Source organism: Anolis sagrei, chromosome 10 (genome assembly GCF_037176765.1).
Source record: "Anolis sagrei isolate rAnoSag1 chromosome 10, rAnoSag1.mat, whole genome shotgun sequence".
NCBI classification, from domain to species: domain Eukaryota; kingdom Metazoa; phylum Chordata; class Lepidosauria; order Squamata; family Dactyloidae; genus Anolis; species Anolis sagrei.
Genome location: NC_090030.1, coordinates 33191070 through 33214990, shown reverse-complemented (window position 1 = coordinate 33214990; position 23921 = coordinate 33191070). Strand labels below are relative to the sequence as shown.

The 23921-nt window shown below is 41.0% G+C and overlaps 1 protein-coding gene across 1 annotated transcript in view; it reads left to right on the top strand.

Moving 5' to 3' along the window:
• ATRX (ATRX chromatin remodeler) overlaps positions 1-23921 on the top strand; it is a 126437-nt gene that overhangs the window by 42531 nt on the left and 59985 nt on the right. The window contains exons 10-16 of the mRNA XM_067471684.1: positions 460-541; positions 13087-13223; positions 16880-17074; positions 20215-20308; positions 22181-22286; positions 22468-22647; positions 22859-22997. Coding sequence (XP_067327785.1) covers positions 460-541; positions 13087-13223; positions 16880-17074; positions 20215-20308; positions 22181-22286; positions 22468-22647; positions 22859-22997 — 933 coding nt within the window. The remainder of the gene's footprint in view (positions 1-459; positions 542-13086; positions 13224-16879; positions 17075-20214; positions 20309-22180; positions 22287-22467; positions 22648-22858; positions 22998-23921) is intronic.

Below are 23921 nucleotides of genomic sequence, written 5' to 3'. Positions count from 1 at the left end.
TTGACTTTGCATTTTCTTCTATTTTGTAACCATTTTTTCATCAATAAAAAAGGATTGTTTTTCCCACAAAACCAGAGGTACTCAACACACAGCCCTGTGGTGTCCCAGGGTTGCGAGTGAGAACCGAAGAGGTATGATTACATAATCTACCCTTCTGGAAATGTCCAGACAAAAATACATAATTCAAGAAGAGATTGAATATGAGAATCCAGGATCCATAAGTTTAGACACCAGTCTAAACTTATGGATTTAATCTTATGGTCTTGTTTCCTGATCTGGGTTGCAACAAAATTGACAGTTGAAAGCAGACCGCGTCTTCAGTCCTGAAAGAGATGCTTTTAGCTAATGTAAGAAGCAGATTCTTAGTAGTGATTATTGTTTTTGTTGTGATTTCTCCATGCAACGAGAGTTCCTTTCGTGCCAGATTTATACCCCTTTTTCCTTACTTTTTCCCTGAAGGTGATGAAGGCGAAACCAAGCCGGCCGCCGTGCCGATGGAGGCGGAGGAAGACGATGACGACGACGACGATCCCGAGAATAGGTATGATTCCGACCGTAAGGACCTTAGCAAGGTTGTGAGACCCCCTAGGCGCAGGTGCACACCAGCGCAACGGAGCTGCAAGCAGGTTGTAGAAACCCGAAGTCCCTGCCTGGTCCAGACTCGCCTGGTCCAGACTCGCTCCCAGGCTGCCCGCAAGTTTGAACGAGGGGCCAGAAAGCAAGCCCCTAAATCTGGGCATGAAAAGAAAACCAGAAAATAGATTCAAGTATTAACACTCACACACGCCTTGCGTAGGGTGTGTTATAAATGTCCGTTCTGGGATTTCCATGTGAAATGTAGATTTTGTGTAACTTGTACATTCAGTCTCATTTGGGAGCAGAACGGGGAAACCGGTTTCTTACTTAATGGCTGCCCAAAGAAGTAAGATTGACAAAACGTTTGTTGTGCATCTCAACGAAGTTTCCAGTTGATGCATGAACTGGTTCTGATGAAAATATAGGACCATAATGTCCCAAATATTCACTCCATAACTTTGAAAGTGACTATCTGGTGACATTTGGCAACATAAACAGAGTTCCACTTCCCTTGAGTGACGCTTTATTGGTGGGGTTTGGATTTAAATCCATGTGTTGATGTAAACATGTGGGTCAGTGTACTTTTTTTTTCACTGTGTTAAAGCAGTGGTTCTCAACCTGTGGGTGTTTTGGCCTATAACTCCCAGTTTAGGATTTTGGGGAGTTGAAGCCCAAAATATCTGTGGACCCACAGGTTGAGAACCATTGTAGTTCAAGAATTTAGGGTCACAGGCCAGTTCTGTAGTTATGTAAACCAAAAGAGAAAAAAATAAATAAAACAGAATAAGGGTTTTTAATTTAAAGTTTGATTACCCTCCTAAATGGATGGATGCACTTATAAGTAAGCCTTGTTGGACCCAGTGGGGTCTATTTTTGCAGAAGTTTCTTTTTGGGTGTGCTCTTCTTGCATGGATCAAAGGCAAATGTTGGTGTCTGGTGTTGGTTTCTTTTGTAAGAACTACAGTAGAGTCTCGCTTATCCGACCTTCGCTTATCCGACATTCCATCTTATCCGCCCCCCTTTTTCTTTTCTTTTTTCTTTTTAAAAATTTATTTTTATACTTTTTCGACACAAAAATAGTACCATTACATACGATCATTGTTAGAAATTCAGTTGCTAAATTACATATATGAATACATATCACATATCGCATATTGTTTTCCTAATGCTCTTACCTGTCTCCCCTTCACCTTACCCTTGTGTCTGACAGTTTTACACCCCCACCCCCACCCCAGGGAACAGTATTTACCTTAAGTCAGATCTTAATTTAATTGAACAATTGTAAAAATGGTTTAGCACATTATATCTTTCTTTTCCTTCCACTTTTTCGATCAGTCTTTCCCATTTCTGCACCCAAGTTTTCTTAAATCGGCATGTTGTGTATTTGCTTCTTTTTCATGGATATAATCCTGAAGCATATATTCTGCTAAATACTCATACCATTTTAACCTCCCATTTTCTATAATATTTCCACCACAATGCCACAGTTGCTTGGGCAGCTAATATCATATATTTTATAATTTCCTCTCAGGCTTTGATATTATCTTTTTTGTCAAATTTCTGTGTTAAAAATTCTATTTTATTCAAAGCCAGTTTATATCTGTCGAAGGCTTTCATGGCTGGAATCACTAGGTTCTTGTGGGGTTTTTTCGGCTATATGGCCATGTTCTAGAGGCATTTTTCCTGACGTTTCGCCTGCATCTATGGCAAGCATCCTCAGAGGTAGAGAGGTCTGTTGGAAGTAGGAAAATGGGTTTATATATCTGTGGAATGACTGGGGTGGGGCAAAGAGCTCAAAACAGCAGAGAGGAAACAAACAACCAGGCACATCTTAACACCTCTCAACAAAACATTTTCCCAGGCTCAGCCAGGCCTTCAAATGCTAATGAAGGTGGTCAGCTGAAACATTCACACCTAGCTGCAGCAGAGAGCTCTTTGCCCCACCCCAGTCATTCCACAGATATATAAACCCATTTTCCTACTTCCAACAGACCTCACTACCTCTGAGGATGCTTGCCATAGATGCAGGCGAAACGTCAGGAGAAAATGCCTCTAGAACATGGCCATATAGCCCGAAAAAAAACACAAGAACCCAGTTTATATCTTATTATTTCTTCCATTTCATTCATTACTTTGTTATAGAACTCTTGTACTCTTATCACAATCCCACCACATGTGGGAATAGGAGCCAATTTTCCCACATCTATGCCAACAAAGTTTTGTGGTAGTTTTTGTCATCTGGGCTATTTTAATTGGGGTTCTATACCATTTAGTCAATAATTTCCTTTGCGTTTCTCTAATCTTTATATGCTTAATATTTTTAATTGAATCAATCCAGTTTTCTATTTCTGAAACTTTATTATTTAAATCATCCTTCCATATTTCTATCAAAACTTGTTTTAAATTACATTGTATTCCAATTAATTTCAGTCCCCCCTTTTCCTCTCACATTTCCCCTTCAATTAAAGGAGCGCTCCCCAACTCTCTCCATTCCAAATAAATGAAAAAGGCAAAACAAGGAGGAGGAAGGAGTAGGAAAGGGGGAAAAGAGGCAGAAGCGGAAGCATCCTCCCTCCTTCCCTCTGTGATTCCCACGCTCCTCTTCCACATTATCCGGGCACTTCCTGCAGGGCTGCTCTAGCCCTGAGGTCTTGCCATGCCTTAACCCTTATCAGACATCCCCTTTTCCTCCAACATTTCCCTTTCAGTTAAAGGAGCACTCCCCAACTCTCTCTTCATCTATATAAATAAAAATGTAATGTTCGTTTGTGCTATTCACAGAGCTCAGAAACCCAATGTATGTTCTCCACTCAAAAAAACAATGAAAACCAAAAGCAGAAAGGACTTCTAAACTGCATGTCCACAAAGGGGAAACTGCATGTCTACAAAGAGACCCATGGCCACGCCCCCCCCTCCTCGCGGGGAAACAATCGGCCGTTAAAGCCAGGCGCCCATGCACGGCCTCTCACACACACACACAAGTGAGTGTAGTGGAGGTGGAGGCTTGCCGCATGGAGCCCCTTCTCTTCCCCTCCTATGTCAGGAGGGCAGTCTCCTCCTCCTTTCCCTGTTGGAAAATGCCAGCAGAGGAGGAGGAGGAGGAGGAGGAGGAGGAGGCGAGGAAGGTCCACGGTGCTTGAATGAAGGACCTTCCTTCTCTCCCTCCCTTCCCTTCTTTCCTCCCTTTCCTTTTCTTCTTTCCTTCTCCTTCCTTTCCTTCCTTCCTTTCCTTCCTCTCCCTCCGTCCTTATTCCTTTCCTTCTTTTCCTTCCTCCCTCCCTCCCTCTCCTCCTTCTTTCCCTTTCTTCATTTCCTTCCTCTTCATTTCCTTCCCTCCCTTCTTCATCCCCCTCCTTTCTTTCCCTCCCTCCTTCCTTCATTCCTTCCTTCCTTCTCCTTCCTTCCTCCCTTCCTCCTTCCTTCCTCCTCCTTCCTTCCCTTCTTTCTTTTCCTTCCTTTGCTTCTTTCCCTCCCTTCCTTTTTCCTTCCTTCCTTCTTCCTTTCCTTCTCTCTATGTAAGATATAAATACAATATTAAATGGAAGGGACAGTCAAGAAGTAACGAGAGAAGGAAGGAAAGAGGGATGGAAGGAGAGAAGGAGGGAGGGAAAGAAGGAAGGAAAGAAAGAAAGAAAGAAAGATAGAGAAGCAAGGAAGGAGAGAAATAAATAAAAAAGGGAAAGGAAAAAGAGAGGGAAGGAAGAAGGAATGAAAGATAGGGAAGGAAGGATGTAACCAAAGAGCAAAGAAAGGGAGGAAAGAAACAGGTAAAGATGGAAATATGAGAGATAGGGAAAGAAAAAGAGGGAAGAGAGGAGAGAAAGAGGGAGGGAAGGGTGGCCACAGCAACGTGTGGCGGGTACAGCTAGTTCCCAATAAATGAAAAAGGCAAAACGAGGAGGAGGGAGAAGGAAAGGGGGAAAAGAGGCAGAACCGGAAGCAGAAGTGTCCTCCCTCCTTCCTTCTGTTGATTCCCACGCTCCTCTTCCGCATTATCCGGGCATTTCCTGCAGGGCCGCTCTAGCCCCGAGGCATTGCCATGTCTTTAACCTTTGAATCCCTGTTGTTGGTGTCTAGTGCTGCGTTATTATCCGACATTTTCATTTCTCTGACATTTTCATTTATCCGACATTTTCATTTCTCTGACATTTTCATTTATCCGACATTTTCATTTATCTGACATTTTCATTTATCCGACATTTTCATTCATCCGACATTTTCATTCATCCAACATTTTCATTCATCCGACATTTTCATTCATCCGACATTTTCATTTATCCGACATTTTCATTCATCCGACATTTTCATTCATCCAACATTTTCATTCATCCGACATTTTCATTCATCCGACATTTTCATTCATCCGACATTTTCATTCATCCGACATTTTCATTCATCCGACATTTTCATTTATCCGACATTTTCATTTATCCTATGTTTTGCCGGCCCATTTATGTCGAATAAGCGAGACTCTACTGTATTTCTCTTTTTGGGGAAACTAACTACTGCTGCAAACTCAGTACGGCGATTTGGAAATAGGGTGTCTTTGACAATGATAAATATACACTATTATCTAGGGGAGGGATAAGAATCCCTTGTTTGATAAATATACGCTATTATCTAGAGAAGGGGGAGGGATAAGAATCACTTGATTGGTTTTTAATTAGAAAAAAAAAACACCTTTTCTTCCTTTGTTTTCCTTTCCTTTTTGGTTTGTACCTAAAGTGAATATTAATGCTTTACTTGGGTACAGACAAGAATGCTGCTAATCTAGCTGTTACTTGCGCTTTGCAAATATTTAATACTGAATGCTAATACTTTTCTTGGTGATTAAGAGTATAGAACAGGCATGGGAAGACTCCGGCCCTGGGGGTGTTTTGGACCGCAACTCCCACAACAGGTTAGAGCAGTGGTTCTCGACCTGTGAGTCCCCAGGTGTTTTGGCCTACAACTCCCAGAAATCCCAGCCAGTTTACCAGCTGTTAGGATTTCTGGGAGTTGAAGGCCAAAACATCTGGGGACCTACAGGTTGAGAACTTTCTGGTGGCATGACACTCCCTGCCTAAAACTTACTAATAAAATTACAGTGTATTGTCGAAGGCGTTCATGGCCGGAATCACTGGGTTGTTGTAGGTTTTCCGGGCTATATGGCTATGTTCTAGAGGCATTTTCTCCTGATGTTTCGCCTGCATCTATGACAAGCATCCTCAGAGGTAGTGAGGTCTGTTGGAAGTAGGAAAATGGGTTTATATATCTGTGGAAAGACCAGGGTGGGACAAAGGACTTTTGTCTGCTGGAGCTAGGTGTGAATGTTTCAACTGACATGCTAGTCAAAGTGGTTTTGTCAAGATCCAGATGCCCAAAGTACAGCCAAACACAAGATGGAAGGACCCAATCTGGAGAGTTGGCAGCCACAAAGATTTATGCCCAATAAAGACACTTTGCCTCCTACGGAGGACTAAGGCGAAACATCCCAATTTAAAGTTTATTATACAAAAAGAGTCTCTTAAAGCACTTAACTTCAGTGCAGTAAACTTCAGCAGTAAATTGGCATCAAAAACGAAGGAATGTAGCGAGAAAAAAATAACCCGGTTTATAACGCTCTTAATGCGGGTTAAACAAAAGATTGAGCAAACCGCTTGAAAATCAGCACAGTTCACGGTAGTAAAAGGAGATATCCAGAAATCGAAGTCCCAAAACAATGCAAGGTCAGAACACAGAGTAATAGTAATGCAGTCCCAAAAATAAGCACATAGGTCAAACCATTTCGAAGTCAAGCCGTTGAAGAATGTAAACACAGGAATCACAGGAATGCAGAAAACACAGGAACGCTATAGTCCCAGGACCCAAACTGGAGAGTTGGCAGCAACAAAGATTTATGCCCAATACAGACACTTTGCCTCCTGCGGAGGACTAAGGCGAAACATCCTAACTTAAATATCATAACTCATTATCACTACTGGAACAACTCCCTTTGTCATTACTGCTATCAGCTGCCTCATCCCCCACAACTGCCTGCTGATCCTCCCTCCAGCGTTGCCAGCGTTGCTCGAGTCCCAGGTCCTGCCAAGAGCTTCCTTCTTGCCAGTCCCTATTAAAACCTTCAAAGTCCTCGCTAGAAGTGGGTTGCGTGCAAATGTCCCATATTTCTTGAACACGGGTCCAACTCACCTCCTGTTCCCCTTCCTCACCACTTGAAGACCCATCACCATCATTGAACCCCATAAATTCATCTTCAGATGTTGGTGCATTGAGTATGTCTCTAATACGTTTTCTTTGCAACTCTTCATCTGAATCAGGATCGCGAGTAACCAGCTTTCTTCCCCTGCTTTCCTCTCCCACCTCCATCTCGCTTTCATTGCAACTCTCGAAGTCCTCTGAGTCAGAAGGAGCCATCAAGATATCCCTAATATGCGTACGCTGCTGCTCCTCCTCTTCCGAGTAGACCTCTTACCCCTTCTCACAGTAGTAGCTACGTTACTACCACGCTGAATCACAACAGGTTTAGTTGAAACATTCACATCTAGCTCCAGCAGACAAAGGTCCTTTGTCCCACCCTGGTCTTTCCACAGATATATAAACCCATTTTCCTACTTCCAACAAACCTCACTACCTCTGAGGATGCTTGCCATAGATGCAGGTGAAACGTCAGGAGAAAATGCCTCTAGAACATGGCCATATAGCCCGGAAAACCTACAACAACCCAAATTACAGTCAAATAATAATGTATTTGACTCACTGCCACATTGTTGGATCATCAAATGTCTAGATGTCATCGGGGTTTGTGAAAATATTAGAACAAGCCAGTCAAGGTGGTCCCAGTGGTGATTGGCACACCGGGCGCAGTCCATTTACATCATATCGTCATAGTGCCATCATTCGACTACAATTGCTATGGTTCCATGTTATGGTATCATAGGATTTATAGTTTTGAGAGGCACTAGCTCAGGTATGGGCCAACTTGGTTGTTTTGGCGGTCCAAAATGTCTGCAGGGCCGAAGTTTGCCCATACCTGGTATAGAATAATAAGCAGAGAGTTGGGGAAAGTTGTAAGACTTTGTTTCAAAGAAGTCACTACTGGCTTCCTTATTTAATTCTTAAAGCATTTATAGTAGATAGAAAAAAAATGGTTGGTTGGGTTTTTCTTGCTTTATTTTGTTACGTAGCAGGCGAATCCTGAAATAATAATATTTTAATCAGAAATAATAATTTTTCTGTAGTTTCGAGGGGAGGGAATGGCATGCCGATGAATGCTGTGTAATCCAGGAAATGATCTATCTACCTCTCTGAGATTGCCCTGAACAATATGCAAACGTAATCTGTGCTAACGCTGTTTAATTTATCTGGAGGCTTCAGTTTGGCCCTTTTTTTCCGAATAGGGAGAGCTCCAAAGAGCTGACTTGTTTGATCTTCAAAGGATGCACTTAGGGCTTGTTGTGTGTTTTTTAATTGTGGCTCGCTTTTTCCTTTTGAGCAAAACACTTGACTCTTTCGAGGCCAAAGAGGGATGGATGCTGGAGATGCAGAGTCTTAGTGACCTGACACCTTGTACAGTTGTATCTACAGTTTTTTCTCTCTCTCTAAATAAACCATTTAAACATTGCCTCTTATTAAAATGTTAAAATTATCTCCTTAATTTTTTTTTGCCAAAGTGCAATATTTTAGTTTTAATATAACAGACTGTGCTGTATTTTGTTGTGGTGTGCATTTGTTTCTTCTTGATTTGTCTGCATTTTCCAAATAGTGCTGTTTTTAATATGTTTGGAGTTGATTTTTTTTCCATTTTTTGCTCTTTTGTTCCTTAAGAGATCCATAGTGTATTCATGCACAATGCCTTTGGAAGTATTTGATGGATGCAATAAATCTTTGTAAAACACGTTTCTCGTGCAAGCATTTAATTTGCAGAAATATACAACACAATGTTGACTAAACTATATTTTCATTTGTGTTCGTACTGAGAATTTGCTCACGAAATGCGCAGCTTCTCCTTTCCGTTGTCTCAGCGTTAAGATGGAAATGTGTTAATTGTGGTACATGAGTTAAAAAGTAGTGCTGCTGAACTTGTTGACCCAAAAGGTCGGTGGTTCGAATCCGAGGAGCAGGGCGAGCTCCTGCTGTCAGCCCCAGCTTTATTTATTTACTTATTTCGGACATTTTGCCCTTCTCACCCCCCCAGGAGAAACTCAGGGCGGCTTACATCCGGTACAATTCGATGCCAACAATTACAATAAAATGCAATAACAATAATAAACAATCAGGCACATCAATTCACTCTCAACAAGAGATTCCCCCCAGGCGCTTCCAGGCCATTGAATGCAAATCAAGGTGATCAGCTGAAACATTACCCTGGTCATTCCACAGATATATAAACCGATTTTTCCTACTTCCAACAGACCTCACTATCTCTGAGGATGCTTGCCATAGATGCAGGCGAAACGTCAGGAGAAAAATTGCCTCCAGAACATGGCCATATAGCCCGGAAAAACCTACAACAACCCAATAACACAATAGTTAAAAACATACAATTAATACAAAATCAACTAAAACCGCTCTATAGCCCGCGTTCATCGAGTTCTAATATCCATCAATCCATTTAGCATTACCATAGTCCTTTCCAACTCTAGTCATCATTACCTTTTTGATCTGCCAGATTACCCAAATCATTACCTTTTTGATCTGCCAGATTACCCAAATGCCTGGTCCCATATCCATGTCTTCAGCTTCCTTCTAAAGGAGAGGAAGGATGTTGACGACCTGATTTCTCCGGGGAGTGAATTCCACAGGCGAGGGGCCACCACTGAGAAGGCCCTGTCCCTCGTCCCCACCTGTCTCACTTGTGATAAAGGTGGGGCCGAGAGCAGGGCCTCCCCAGAAGCTTCTGCCAACCTAGAAGTTCGAAAACATGCAAATGAGAGTAGATAATTACGTAGCGCTCCAGCGGGAAGGTAACGGCGCTCCATGCAGTCATGCCGGCCACATGACCTTGGAGGTGTCTACGGACAGTGCCGGTTCTTTGGCTTAAAAATGGAGATGAGCACCACCTCGCAGAGTCGGACACGACTGGACTTAATGTCAGGGGGAAACCTTTACCTTTTAGTGCAGGTGTCCTCAAATTAAGACCCAGGGGCCAGATGCGGCCCTCCAAGGTCATTTACCCAGCCCTCACTCAGGGTCAACCTAAGTCTGAAACAACTTTGAAAGCACACAACAACAACAACAATCCTATCTCATCAGCCAAAAGCAGGTCCAGTGTGCAAAGAAATTAATTCATTTTTTTCAAGTTGTACTCTGGCCTTCCAACAGTTTGAGGGACTGTGACCTGGCCCTCTGTTTAAAAGGTTTTTTAGAGTAGGGACCGCCAAATGCAGCGTTGCCCAAACACGAATCAAGGAACATGAAAGGCACTGCAGACTACTCCAACCAGAGAAGTCAGCCATAGCAGAGCACCTGAGGAACCAACCTGGACACAGCATTTTATTTGAGAACACAGAAATGGTGGACCACTCTCACAACCACCATGTCAGACTACAAAGAGAAGCCTTGAAATCCACAAGAAGCATGTGGACAATTTCAACAGAAAGGAGGAAACCATGAAAATGAACAAAAACTCTAAAATTAGAACAGCACAACAACAGAGAGTAAACAATCAGGCACATCAAATCACCTCTCAGCAAAAGATTCCCCCCAGGCACTTCCAAGCCATTAAATGCTAATCAAGGTGGTCAGTTGAAACATTCACACCTAGCTCCAGCAGACAAAAGTCCTTTGTCCCACCCTGGTCTTTCCACAGATATATAAACCCATTTTCCTACTTCCAACAGACCTCACTACTTCTGAGGATGTTTGCCATAGATGCAGGCGAAACGTCAGGAGAAAATGCCCCTGGAACATGGCCATATAGCCCGAAAAACCTACAACAACCCATTAACAGCCTTATTTGTGTTTCTGTTTTACTTTGCCTCCTTTGGCCTGTTTCTCAGATTCAATGCTAGTTTTGCAATAAGTAGATTAAAGTTAGAGGTAAAGAAAAGCAGGGGCTTATTAGTAAAATATGGACAGGCTCAAATTTTATGACTCAAGAAAATGTGCATTTATTGGGAGGCATTTGCATTTACAGTCAGTTCCTCATAGCCCTTTTTTGTGGTCCGTACAATCCTCGCTGCAACTTACAGAACCACCAACCAAAGCATAACCCATCCAGGTTGCATGATGACCTAGGAAGTCGTCAGGAATATTAGTTGTGGTGCAATTTGGCTGTTCTCAGGATCGGAATTGGTCGTTTTTGAGTTTCTAGAGCCAAAACATGACACTGTCCGTGGTCTTTTCTCAGGCCCCCATGACTTCTCCTCTAATTCTGGGTCCCATACTGGCACTCGCTGGTTGGCTTTATGTCCTTCGAAATGCACAGCACATTTGCAGTCGATGGCTTGCAGATTGGCTCATCTGGTGTTGACTTGCAGCGGGCCAAATTCTTGAAGCAGAATGTCTTCCCCAAACCTGGGAAGAAGGAGGTCCATTCAACACGAGCGAATGACATTTCCATAAGGTTTTGGGTTGGTTTGAGGCCAGGAGAACTTCCTTTGTGGAGTATACTCAACTAGATCGCTGATGTATTGTCGAAGGCTTTCATGGCCAGAATCACGGGATTGTTGTAGGTTTTTTCAGGCTAGAAGGCCATTAGAGTACCACATCAGTCCTGATGATATCTATTAGGCCTGAAACTAAAGTTCTGGTGGTGAAAATTTCAGAACTCTAACAAAACTCTCAAAATTTCATTATAAAATGGCCAATGATGAAATAATAATTAAATTTTGAAAGAGTTCTGGTGGTGAAAATTTCAGAACTCTAAGAAAACTCTCAAAATTTCATTATAAAAATGGCCAATGATGAAATAATAATTAAATTTTGAAAGAGTTCTGGTGGTGAAAATTTCAGAACTCTAACAAAACTCTCAAAATTGCATTATAAAAATGGCCAATGATGAAATAATAATTACATTTTGAAAGAGTTCTGGTGGTGAAAATTTCAGAACTCTAACAAAACTCTCAAATTTTCATTATAAAAATGGCCAATGATGAAATAACAATTAAATTTTGAAAGAGTTCTGGTGGTGAAAATTTCAGAACTCTTAACAAAACTCTCAAAATTTCATTATAAAAATGGCCAATGATGAAATAATAATTAAATTTTGAAAGAGTTCTGTAATTTTCACCACCAGAACTCTTTCAAAAGGATGCTTGCCATAGATGCAGGAGTTCTGGTGGTGAAAATTTCAGAACTCTAACAAAACTCTCAAAATTTCATTATAAAATGGCCAATGATGAAATAATAATTAAATTTTGAAAGAGTTCTGTAATTTTCACCACCAGAGCTCCTCACAACCTCTGAGGATACTTGCCATAGATGCAGGCGAAACGTCAGGAGAGAATGCCTCTAGAACATGGCCATATAGCCCGAAAAAACCTACAACAACTCAGAGTAATATATTAGGCCTGTTCAATGCATGGTTCTAAATGGTTCTAAAGGACTTACAAAATAATTAAATTTTGAAAGAGTTCTGAAATTTTCACCACCAGAACTTTAGTTTTGTAAGTACTGTATATACTCGAGTATAAGCCTAGTTTTTCAGTTCTTTTTTTAGGCTGAAAAAGTCTCCCCCGGCTTATACTCGAGTCAATGCTATTTATTATCTTACTTTGTTATTGTTATTATTATAATAATTATTATTATTACATTTATCATTTTATTATTGTTATAAATTATTTATTATTGTTATAAATTATTATTATTGTTATTTATTATTATTATTATTACATTTATCATTTTATTACTGTTATAAATTATTTATTATTGTTATAAATTATTATTATTATTACATTTATCATTTTATTATTGTTATACATTATTTATTATTATAAATTATTTATTATTGTTATAAATTATTATTATTATTGTTATAAATTATTTATTATAAATTATTTATTATTGTTATAAATTATTATTATTGTTATAAATTATTAATATTACATTTATCATTTTATTGTTATATTTTATTAATTCCTCTTCCTATTTAATGTGGTCATATCAATATCTTGACCTGGTTTGCCTTTAACCAATCTTTAACGGGATTCCAGTCTGTTGCTCTGATGGGTGTGTTTCGTGCACAAGCCAAAATGTATATTAGGTGGTCCATGTTCATAATGTCCAGTACCTTTTCCATCCATTCTTCCTTTGTTGGTATTTTGTTTGTCTCCATACTCTTGCCAGAAGGATGCGGGCAGCTGTTATTAGATAAATAAATATCTAATAACAAGGTGAAAGCCTTCTGGAAAATAATACAGGAAGCAATACAGAAAATACTGAAAAGTGACATCCCTTTCAAACCAGAATGTTATCTATTAGGACTAACCACAAAGAAATGGGACAAGAACACAGATCAATTATTTATTTATCGAATCGCATGTGTCTGTTTCAACCAATGGAATCCGCCTTTTTTGTTTCACTCTAAAGAATTGCCAAGAAAATGCTTTTAGAAGAGATCAAAGCCAATCTTTCCTCAGACGACGAGGCCTCTTCCGACGAAGACTCCGACGGCGGGAAGGAGAAGAAGAAGAAAGGACGGAAATCCACAGCGACCGAGGAACAGGGTGAGCACATTCTCTGTGAATCTGCGATGAATTCAGGGTCTGCCGTAAACGCAGATCTCTAGGTCCTCCAGCATGACCTTTTTGTGTTGGGCTTCCAACAGAAGTTGGTCGGAGAATTTATTTATTTATTTATTTATTATTTACAGCTTTTTTCTCTTTTTTTTCTTTTTCTTTTTTTTAATTTATTTTAAAAAAACTTTAAACCCTCCACCAGGACCAACCAACTCATGTTGTTTCACCATTCCCAAATATCATTGTTTCTCTTGCTGGCTTATACCCCTTTCCCTCATTAAACACATACTCGATAAATTTTCCCCATATTTTCCAAAAGTCTGTTTGTTTACATATTCCCCTTTTAATTTTAATATTGCAAGTTAGCTTATCATTAATCGCTATATTCCAAATTTCCCTAGACCATTCTTCTAATTGAATTTTTTTTTCCTTCCAATTTTTTTGCTATTAACAATTTAGCTGCTGTTATCAAATTAGAAACCAATTCTTTCTCCTCTTGTGCGGGAATTATATTATCATGTATAAGTAATAAATAGTAGGGCTGGGTGGTTTCGTTCATTAATTTCGTAATTCGTTATTAATTTGTTTGTTTTTTTTATAACGATGCGATATTGAACCATTCAGGAGCAACTAAAAATCGAAACGAATTTTTAAAATTTATTTTGTAATTGTTTCGTAATTGTTTCGTTATTATTTCGTAATTATTTCCGTATGTCTGGTGCAAGTTTTATAGTTGTTGTTTGTTTTATCAGTGATAAAAAAATAAATTATCACACCAACAGTCAACAACAGAGGGAGAGGGAAGCTTCAGAAGTTCCCCCTGTCCCATTTGGAGGGTTTTTTAGCGTTTTGCGCAATTGTGTCCGCCATTAACGAATTGATTCGTTATTGTTTCGAAATTGTTTCGTAATTTCCGAAATTTCGTAAATATCGAACTTTTTTAAAGAAAAATTTTGGAATTCTTTTAAAAAACGAAACGCAAAAACTCCCTAAAAACGAATCGAGTTTACAAACAAATTTTTCCGTGTTTACCCAGCCCTAATAAATAGGGCTGGGCGGTTTCGTTCGTTAATTTCGTAATACGTTATTCGTATTTAAATTAGCTTACGATCCGATATTGAGCCATGCAGGAAGAGTGTGAGGAGTAAATTAGATTCGAAACAATTTTTTCAATTTGTTTCGTAATTATTTCGTAATTATTTTGAAATTATTTCGTGATTATTTTGTAATTATTTTCGCATGTCTGGTGCAAGTTTTATAGTTGTTTGTTTTACCACACCAACAGTCAACAACAGAGGGAGAGGGAAGCTTCAGAAGTTCCCCCTGTCCCATTTGGAGGGTTTTTTTTAGCATATTGCGCAATCGCGTCCGCCACTAACAAATCGATTCGTAATTATATGAAATTTTGTAAATTTCGAAATTTTTAAAAGGAAAAATTCGGAATTCTTTAAAAAAACGAAACGCGATGGACCCCAAAAAACGAAACGAGTTTAGAAACAATTTTTTTCCATTGTTACCCAAGCCTAGAAGATACGTCCCTATTTCCTGACAACCTCTCCAACACTGATTTGAATATTTTTTTATCAATCTGATTTAATCTAATAGGGGTTAGATACCACCTCCATATCATTTTGTAGTAATTTTCTTTAATTCTGATAGACATATTTTTTAGTATCCTCATATTCCATATATTTGCCCATTCTTGATTATTCATTTTCCCCCCCAAGTCTGTTTCCCATACTTCCTTCAAATAATCTTGTTCCTGTTCATTCATTAATAACAGTTTATAGATATCACTTACTGTGCCTTTTAATGTTACATTCCCTTCTTTAGTCTCCCTTTGAGTTATCATCTTTTCTATTTTTGTGTATTCCCTACCTCCATTATACTTTTTCCTTATATCACTTGACGATTTACCCAATTAGGTTCTTGTGGGTTTTTTCGGGCTATAGGGCCATGTTCTAGAGGCATTTCTCCTGACGTTTCGCCTGCATCTATGGCAAGCATCCTCAGAGGGAGTGAGGATGCTTGCCATAGATGCAGGCGAAACGTCAGGAGAAATGCCTCTAGAACATGGCTGTATAGCCCGAAAAAACCCACAAGAACCTAGTGATTCCAGCCATGAAAGCCTTCAACAATACATTTACCCAATTGTAGATACTTATACCAATCTAAGTCTCCTAATTCCTCTTTTATTCTTTCCATATTTACCATTTTCAGATCCCAGTCTTTTACTTTCATTAAACCCCTTCCATTAAGTTCTACTTCCAAGTTCTTTTTTTAAATTTTCTAGGAAGTTTTCTATCATTAAAACTGGCATGAGAGGAGAAATACCTGGCATTAGGGTTTTTTTTTTTATATCTCCCCCAAATCTCTAAAATATTTTTAGAAAGAGATTGTTTAAATTGTTATACCATTTCTTTTTATTCTTTTCTCTATTACCCCTATAAAATATATTCTAATTTCAGTTCTAATTTTTTTATCATCTTCTTCTAACCCAGTGGTCCTCAACCTTCCTAATGCCGCGACCCCTTAGTACAGGTCCTCATGTTGTGGTGACCCCCAACCATAACGTTATTTTCGTTGCTACTTCATAACTCTCATTTTACTACTGTTAAGAGTCATAATGTAAATATGGAGGATTTAGCACAAATACCCTATACGCCCAAAATTTGAATACTGGTGGGATTGGGGGTGATTGATTTTGTCATTTGGTAATGGTGGAGTTGCTGGGATTTATAGTTCACCTCAAATCAAAGAGCCTTCTGAACTCCATCAATGATGGAATTGAATCAAACATGGCACACAGAATTCCCATGACCAAGAGAAAATATTGGGAAGGTCTGGTGAACATTGACCTTGTGTTTTTGGAGTTGTAGTTCACCTACATCCAGAGAACACTGTGGACTCAAGCAATGATGGATCTGGATCAAACTTGGCACAAATACTCAATATTTGAGTATACTCAATATTTGAGTAATACTCAATATTTGAGCCCAAATGTGAACTCTGGTAGTTTGGAGAAAATAGACCTTGCTATTTAGGAGTTGTAGTTGTTGGGATTTATAGTTTACCCACAATGAAATAGCATTCTGAACCCCAGCAATGATAGAATTGGACCAAACTTTCCACACAGAACACCCATAACCAACAGAAAATGCTGTTTTCTGATGATCTTTGGTGACCCCTCTGACACCTCCTCGCGACCCCCACAGGGGTCCCGACCCCCAGGTTGAGAAACACTGTTCTAACCACTCCAAGCTCTTTTGTTTTGCTAAACTTTCTACTATATATCTAATTTACAGCTTTTCTATTCCGCCCTTCTTCTCACCCCGCAGGGGACTCAGGGCGGATTACAGTGTAGACATATATGGCAAACATTCAATGCCAATTTTTAACATACAAACATATACAGACATACACAGAGGCTATTTAACTTTTTCTGGCCACCAGGGGAGCTGTCACTTTCATCGTCCATCTGCAACGCTGATGAAGCACTTCCGCATTCCCCGCATGCTTCTCCGCTGGAAGGCTTTGCTGGCGTCTTCTGACTGCAGCAAATCCTACTGGGGGTCTTGTTGATGCCACGATGATGGTGATACAGGTGAAAATAACTTACATGCCCTTTTTTCCTTTTCTGACAGAAGAGAATGATGAGGATGAGGATGATGATGACCTTGACTCAGATTCGGAGGTTGAAGAAGCCAAGAAGCCAAGGTACAGGCACCGCTTGCTGAGGCACAAGCTGACTATGAGCGACGGAGACTCCGAGGAAGAAGATCCAAAGGGAGGGAAGTCTAAAGAGGCCAAAGATGGAAAGCGAAGAAATCGGAGGAAAGGTACGGAAGCTATGCGTGTATTTTATGCGAGCACCAATGAGGCTCTTGAGGCAGCCATGTTGCGTCTGATGAGATTTTTAAAATTTTAACTTTTGAAACTGGCCCTGCCCATTGTGCTCATTTTTCGCGTTGAGTTGTTTTGATTTTATATTATTGCGCTGTTTATTTACCGTATATACTCGAATATAAGCCGACCCGAATATAAGCGAAGGCACTTAATTTTATCACCAAAAACTGAGAAAATGAATTGAGTTGAGTATAAGCCGAGGATATAGTATAGGCCCAGTCTGGTGATCTGGAAAATAAAGTAATGAGAAAGTGTTGGTTTCTAATATATGCAATGCCTTTATGCTTGTGGGGAAACAGTATTTCTTGCTCTTTCTTTGTCAGTGTTTATTTATTTATCGTGTCATCCGCAACCAGAACACTGTTCCACGTTTCTAACAGAACAAAGCAAACAAACAGATAAAAAAAACACACACATTTTGCAAACTTGGTAGCTGATTAAATGTCTTTTGAGCAGTATCTTGCCCCTTGGAGTGCCTCTGGTGTTGCCGCAAGAAGGTCCTCCATTGTGCATGTGGCTGGGCTCAGGTTGCATTGCAGCAGGTGGTCTGTGGTTGGCTCTTCTCCGCACTCGCATGTCGTGGATTCCACTTTGTACCCCATTTCTTAAGATTGGCTCTGCATCTGGTGGTGCCAGAGCGCAGTCTGTTCAGCGCCTTCCAAGTCGCCCAGTCTTCTGTGTGCCCAGGGGGGAGTCTCTCATCTGGCATCACCCACGGATTGAGGTGCTGGGTTTGAGCCTGCCACTTTTGAACTCTCGCTTGCTGAGGTGTTCCAGCGAATGTCTCTGTAGACCTAAGAAAACTATTTCTTGATTTAAGTCGTTGGCGTGCTGGCTGATGCCCAAACAGGGGATGAGCTGGAGATGTCTCTGCCTTGGTCCTTTCACTATTGGCTGCTACTTCCCGGCGGATCTCAGGTGGTGCAATACCGGCTAAGCAGTGTAATTTCTCCCGTGGTGTAGGGCGCAGGCACCCTGTGATAATGCAGCATGTCTCATTAGGAGCCACATCCACTGTTTTAGTGTGGTGAGATGTGTTCCACACTGGGCATGCGTACTCAGCAGCAGAGTAGCATAGCGCAAGGGCAGATGTCTTCACTGTATCTGGTTGTGATCCCCAGGTTGTGCCAGTCAGCTTACGTATGATATTGTATCTAGCACCCACTTTTTGCTTGATGTTCAGGCAGTGCTTCTTGTAGGTCAGAGAACGGTCCAGAGTGACTCCCAGGTTTGTCAGTGTTGATGTGGAGAGTGTCTGGTTTGTCTAATCTGGAACATGCAAGATATAATTGTCCTTCTTCAGGGGTCCCTTTCAAATCTATGATACTATATGTGAATCATATCTATCTATATCTATGGCTGGATGGCTCTTTGTCAGGAGGGCTTTGATTATGTTTTCTTGCCCTGGTGAAGGGAGTTGGACTGGATGGCCTTGAGTATGGAGGTTCTGTGTGGGAAGTTTACCCCAATTCTGTCGTTGGTGGGATTCAGCATGCTCTTTGATTGTAGGTAAACTATAAATCCAAGCAACTACAACTCCCAAATGTCAGGGTCTATTTTCCCCAAACTCCACTTGTGTTCATATTTGGACATGTGGAATATTCGTGCCAAGTTTGGTCCAGATCCATCATTGTTCACCTCCATCCATGGTAGTCTCTGGATGGAGGTGAACTACAACTCCCAAACTCAAGGTCAATGCTCCCCAAACCTTTCTAGTGTTTTCTTTTTTTTAATAATCATGATTGTGAGTTTTCCTTTCACAGTGAAAGAGGGAAAACAATCGGAGTGACAGGAAATTATTTATTTATTTATTTATTTATTTATTAGCTATATTTCTATACCGCTTTTCTCACCCCTGGGGGGACTCAAAGCGGTTTACAACATAATCGGTGGCAAATTCAATGCCTCACATATATATAAAAATATCACATATCTAAATCAATGACATATAACTGCAGACAAAAAAAAAATTAAAACTATATATAAAAAACATAGACATAAGCATAAAACATATTATTGCTGCAATTAACAATGTAGACCCCTTCTCTTGAGTAGGAAAGTAGGAAATTAATAGATTGGCAGGAAAATATAGGAAGGGGAGAAGGTATGGGTAGGGGATGTAGGAGAAAAGCAGTCCACCCACCAGTGCAACCCCACCCCCAAAACAAAAACCATAAATGACTTTCCGTTCAGTCCACAGAGGTAATGTCTTTGAGTTATGTACATCTTCTTGTGGTCTATCATTCGTTCCATGTTCAGTTTGGTTCCTAATGCCCAGGATTATATATTGAGTTTATTTTTCTCTCTTAGATACTCTTGTAATTGGTTCCAGTTTATTTGCTTTTCCTTTGTTCATTCGTTCAGTCGTCTCCGACTCTTCGTGACCTTCGTGTTTTTCCTTACTCTGGTCCTTTAGTAGATATGAGAGTCTGTCCAAGTCCATAAATTCTACTGCCTTCTTAATCCATTCTTCATTGGAAGGGGTTTCTTTAGTTTTCCATTTTTGTGCAATTAGTATTCTTGCAGTTGCTGACAGGTAAAAGATTTTTTTTTCCTCATTGCTCTTTAAATCGAGGTTTGTAATGTTCAACAAATAGTACTCTGGTTTCATATCAAATTTGGTTTTAATTCTATTTTGTATATGTTTGTGGACCAGTGGCCAAAACTTTTGGATCTCCTTACAACTCCAAAATAGGTGATAATATGTTCCTATTTCTTTCTTACATTTCCAACATATATTGTTATTATTATTATTATTATTATTATTATTTTCAAGTGTTTTCTTTTGGTCGTCGGAGTCCTGTATGCCCCGGTTGGTTCAATTCTATCATGCACTTTAATAAAAAAAATGATTTTGTCTTTTGGGAGTTGTAGGTGAACTATAAATCCCAGCTACCACAACTCCCAAAAGACAAAATCAATTTTTTTTTAGTGAAGGACATACATTGGGTTGTTCGGTGTCTTGTGTCCAAATTTGGTGTCAATTCGTCCAGTGGTTTATGAGTTATGTTAAGTCCACAAACGAACATTACGTTTTTATTTATAGAGAATTCTGTTTTGTTTCCTCTTCAAGTGAGCAGCGAGGAGTCTGATAATTCAGAAGGGAGCGAATCTGGGGTCAGCGAAGAAGTCACTGATTCGGAGGACGACCAGCGCCCGCGAACCAGGTACCGGAGACTGAACAATTCACAGGAGACACAATTCCTTTGAATTACAAACAATACACGATTTAAGTACAGTTAACAGTATTTATTTATCGTGTCAGTGCAACCAGTCAATTATATTACATTTCTAACAGAACAAAGCAAAAAAAAACAAACAGAAAAATGCAAAATTTGTGAGTTTGGTAGTTGATTAAATGTCCTTTGACCAGTATCTGGCCCCTTGGAGTGCCTCTGGTGTTGCCGCAAGAAGGTCCTCCCTTGTGCATGTGGCACGGCTCAGTTTGCATTGAAGCAGGTGGTCAGTGGTTTGCTCTTCTCCCCACTCGCATGTTGAGGATTCCACTTTGTGGCCCCGTTTCCAAAGGTTGGCTCTGCATCTCGTGGTGCCAGAGCGCAGTCTGTTCAACGCCTTCCAAGTCGCCCAGTCTTCTGTGTGCCCAGGGGGGAGTCTCTCATTTGATATCAGCCATTGGTTGAGGCTCTGGGTTTGAGCCCGCCACTTTTGGACTCTCGCTTGCTGAGGTGTTCTAGCGAGTGTCTCTGTAGATCTTAGAAAACGATTTCTAGATTTAAGTCGTTGACGTGCTGGCTGGTACCCAAACGGGGTGAGCTGGAGATGTCTCTGCCTTGGTCCTTTCACTATTGGCTGCTACTTCCCGGCGGATGTCAGGTGGTGCAATACCGGCTAAGCAGTGTAATTTCTCCAGTGGTGTAGGGCGCAGGCACCCTGTGATAATGCGGCATGTCTCATGAAGAGCCACAGCTACTGTTTTAGTGTGGTGAGATGTGTTCCACACTGGGCATGCATACTCAGCAACAGAGTAGCACAGCGCAAGGGCAGATGTCTTCACTGTGTCTGGTTGTGATCCCCAGGTTGTGCCAGTCAGCTTTCGTATGATATTGTTTCTAGCGCCAACTTTTTGCTTGATGTTCAGGCAGTGCCACGGTCCAAAGTGACTCCCAGGTATTTGGGTGCGCTGCAATGCTCCAGTGGGATTCCTTCCCAGGTCATCCTCAGAGCTCAGGATGCTTGTCTGTTCTTGAGGTGAAAAGCACATGTCTGTGTTTTAGATGGGTTAGGGGTCAGCTGGTTTTCCCTGTAATAGGCAGTGAGAGCACCTAGAGCTTCGGAGAACTTCTGTTCTACCATCTCAAAGCTCCTTGCTTGAGCGGTGATGGCACGATCATCAGCATAGATGAAGCTCTCTGTCCCTTCTGGCAGTGGCTGGTCATTTGTGTAGATGTTGAACATGGATGGAGCAGGCACGCTCCCCCGAGGCAGGCCATTCTTCTGTTTCCGCCGTCGGCTTCTCTGGCCCTGGAACTCAACAAAGAAGCTCCTGTTTTGTAGCAGGTTTCCTATGAGGCGGGTGAGGTGGTCGTCCTTTGTGATATTATACATTTTTCTCAGGAGGAGGCGGTGGTTCACAGTCTCATAGGCTGCTGACAGGTCTATGGAGACGGCTCCTGTGATCTGCTGCCTTTCAAAGCCATCTTCGATGTGCTGAGTCAGGTTCAACACTTGCGATGTGCAGCTTTTGCTTTTTCTGAAGCCAGCTTGCTGTGGGATCAGACAGGGGTCTATTTTTTCCATAATTCTATGCAGAATAAGTTAACAGTGAAATGGGCAATATATAAATGCCTCTGTTGTAGGGAAGGTGAAGCAACCACTGTGCTGCAAACCTCCCAAAAAACTTGTCTTCCAGTGGGAGAGATTCCATTGTAACTGCGATAGGAATCCTGGTAGTGAGACCAGTTCACAGCAACCGCCTATTTCGTCGGTGCCTTTCGGGATTCTATGAAATAGGACGATTCATGTACTGTTAATAGTGAAATGTTTCAAGGGGCGGTGTTTCTTTTTCTCCTTTTTTCCAGGTCGGCCAAGAAAGCCGAATTAGAAGAAAACCAGCGCAGTTACAAACAGAAAAAGAAGAGGAGGAGGATAAAGGTCCAGGAGGACTCGTCCAGCGAAAATAGCAAGGTATGGGTGGGCTCAGAGGCCCTTGGAGGGTAGTTTTCAAAGCCCTAAACGATTCCGGCCCAGCTTACCTGTCCGAACGTATCTCCTCCTATGAACCATCTAGGAGCTGAAGATCATCTGGGGAGGCCCTGCTCTGGATCCCACCTGCCCCGCAAGTTTATTTTTGTGTTTTGTTTCACAGAGTAATTCAGGCGATGATGACAACGATGATTCCAAATCTCCAGGGAAAGGCAGGAAGAAGATACGGAAGATCATCAAGGACGATAAGCTCCGAACGGAGACGCAGAACGCACTGAAAGAAGAAGAGGAGAGGAGGAGGCGGATCGCGGAAAGGGAGCGCGAGAGAGAGAAGCTCAGAGAGGCAAGTGAGCTTCCTCTAGGCAACAGGCCGCAGCCAAAAGGGGGTTTTCGGAGAAGTTTTAAGGGTTGTGCCACTCAGCTTTCATACGATATTGTTTCTAGCATGGCCATATAGCCCGAAAAAACCTACAACAACCCATTATTATTATTATTATTGGTTGACCCTGAAACAGCTTGATTTATTTACGCAAACACCCCCCCCCCCCCCCCAGGTGATTGAAATATTGGATGCGCCCGTTAAATGCCCCATAACAACGAAGCTGGTTTTGGACGAAGACGAGGAAACCAAGGAGCCCATCGTTCAGATGCACAAAGACATTGTGACGAAACTGAAGCCCCATCAAGTGGACGGTAAGGAAACAGGACCCAGGCGTTGATCTTGAGTCTCTGTTTATTAAAAGTAAATTGGCTTGAACAGGCAGGATGACTTTTAATATATGTGTGTTATGGCGACAATTTTTATGCTTATATTTTGTTTTGTTAATCTTATGGTTGTGTTGCTTTTTACTTTGTATGTTGTGTGATGTTGCCTGGGAACTGCTCTGAGTCCCCTCGGGGAGATGGAGCGGTATATAAATAAAGTTGTTGTTGTTATTATTATTATTATTATTATTATTATTATTATTATTATTATTATTACTAGCTCTCCCCTGCCACACATTGCTGTGGCCCAGTCTCATGAGCTGGAAAAGAAAGTAATGGTTTCTAATCTATGTAATTTCTTTATGCGTGTAGGTAAATGATATTTCTTCTTGTTTCTTTGTCATTGTTGATGTGGAGAGTGTCTGGTTTGCCTACTCTGGAATATGCAACATATCATAGTCCTTCTTTAGGGTTCCCTTTCAAATCTATGATACTATATCTCTCTGTGTGTCAATCATATATATCTATCTATATCTATGGCTGGATGGCTCTCTGTCAGGAGGGCTTTGATTACGTTTTCTTGCCCTGGTGAAGGGAGTTGGACTGGATGGCCTTAAGTATTTTCTGTTGGTCATGGGGGTTCTGTGTAGGAAGTTTGCCCTGATTCTGTCGTTCGTGGGATTCAGAATGCTCTTTGATTGTAGGTGAACTATAAATCCTAGTAACTACAACTCACATATGTCAAGGTCTATTTTCCCCAAACTCCATCTGTGTTCATATCTGGGCATATGGAATATTCGTGGCAAGTTTGGTCCAGATCGATCATTGTTTGAGCCCAAAGTGCGCTCTGGATGTAGGTGAACTACAACTCCCAAACTCAAGGTCAATGCTCACCAAACCCTTCTAGTGTTT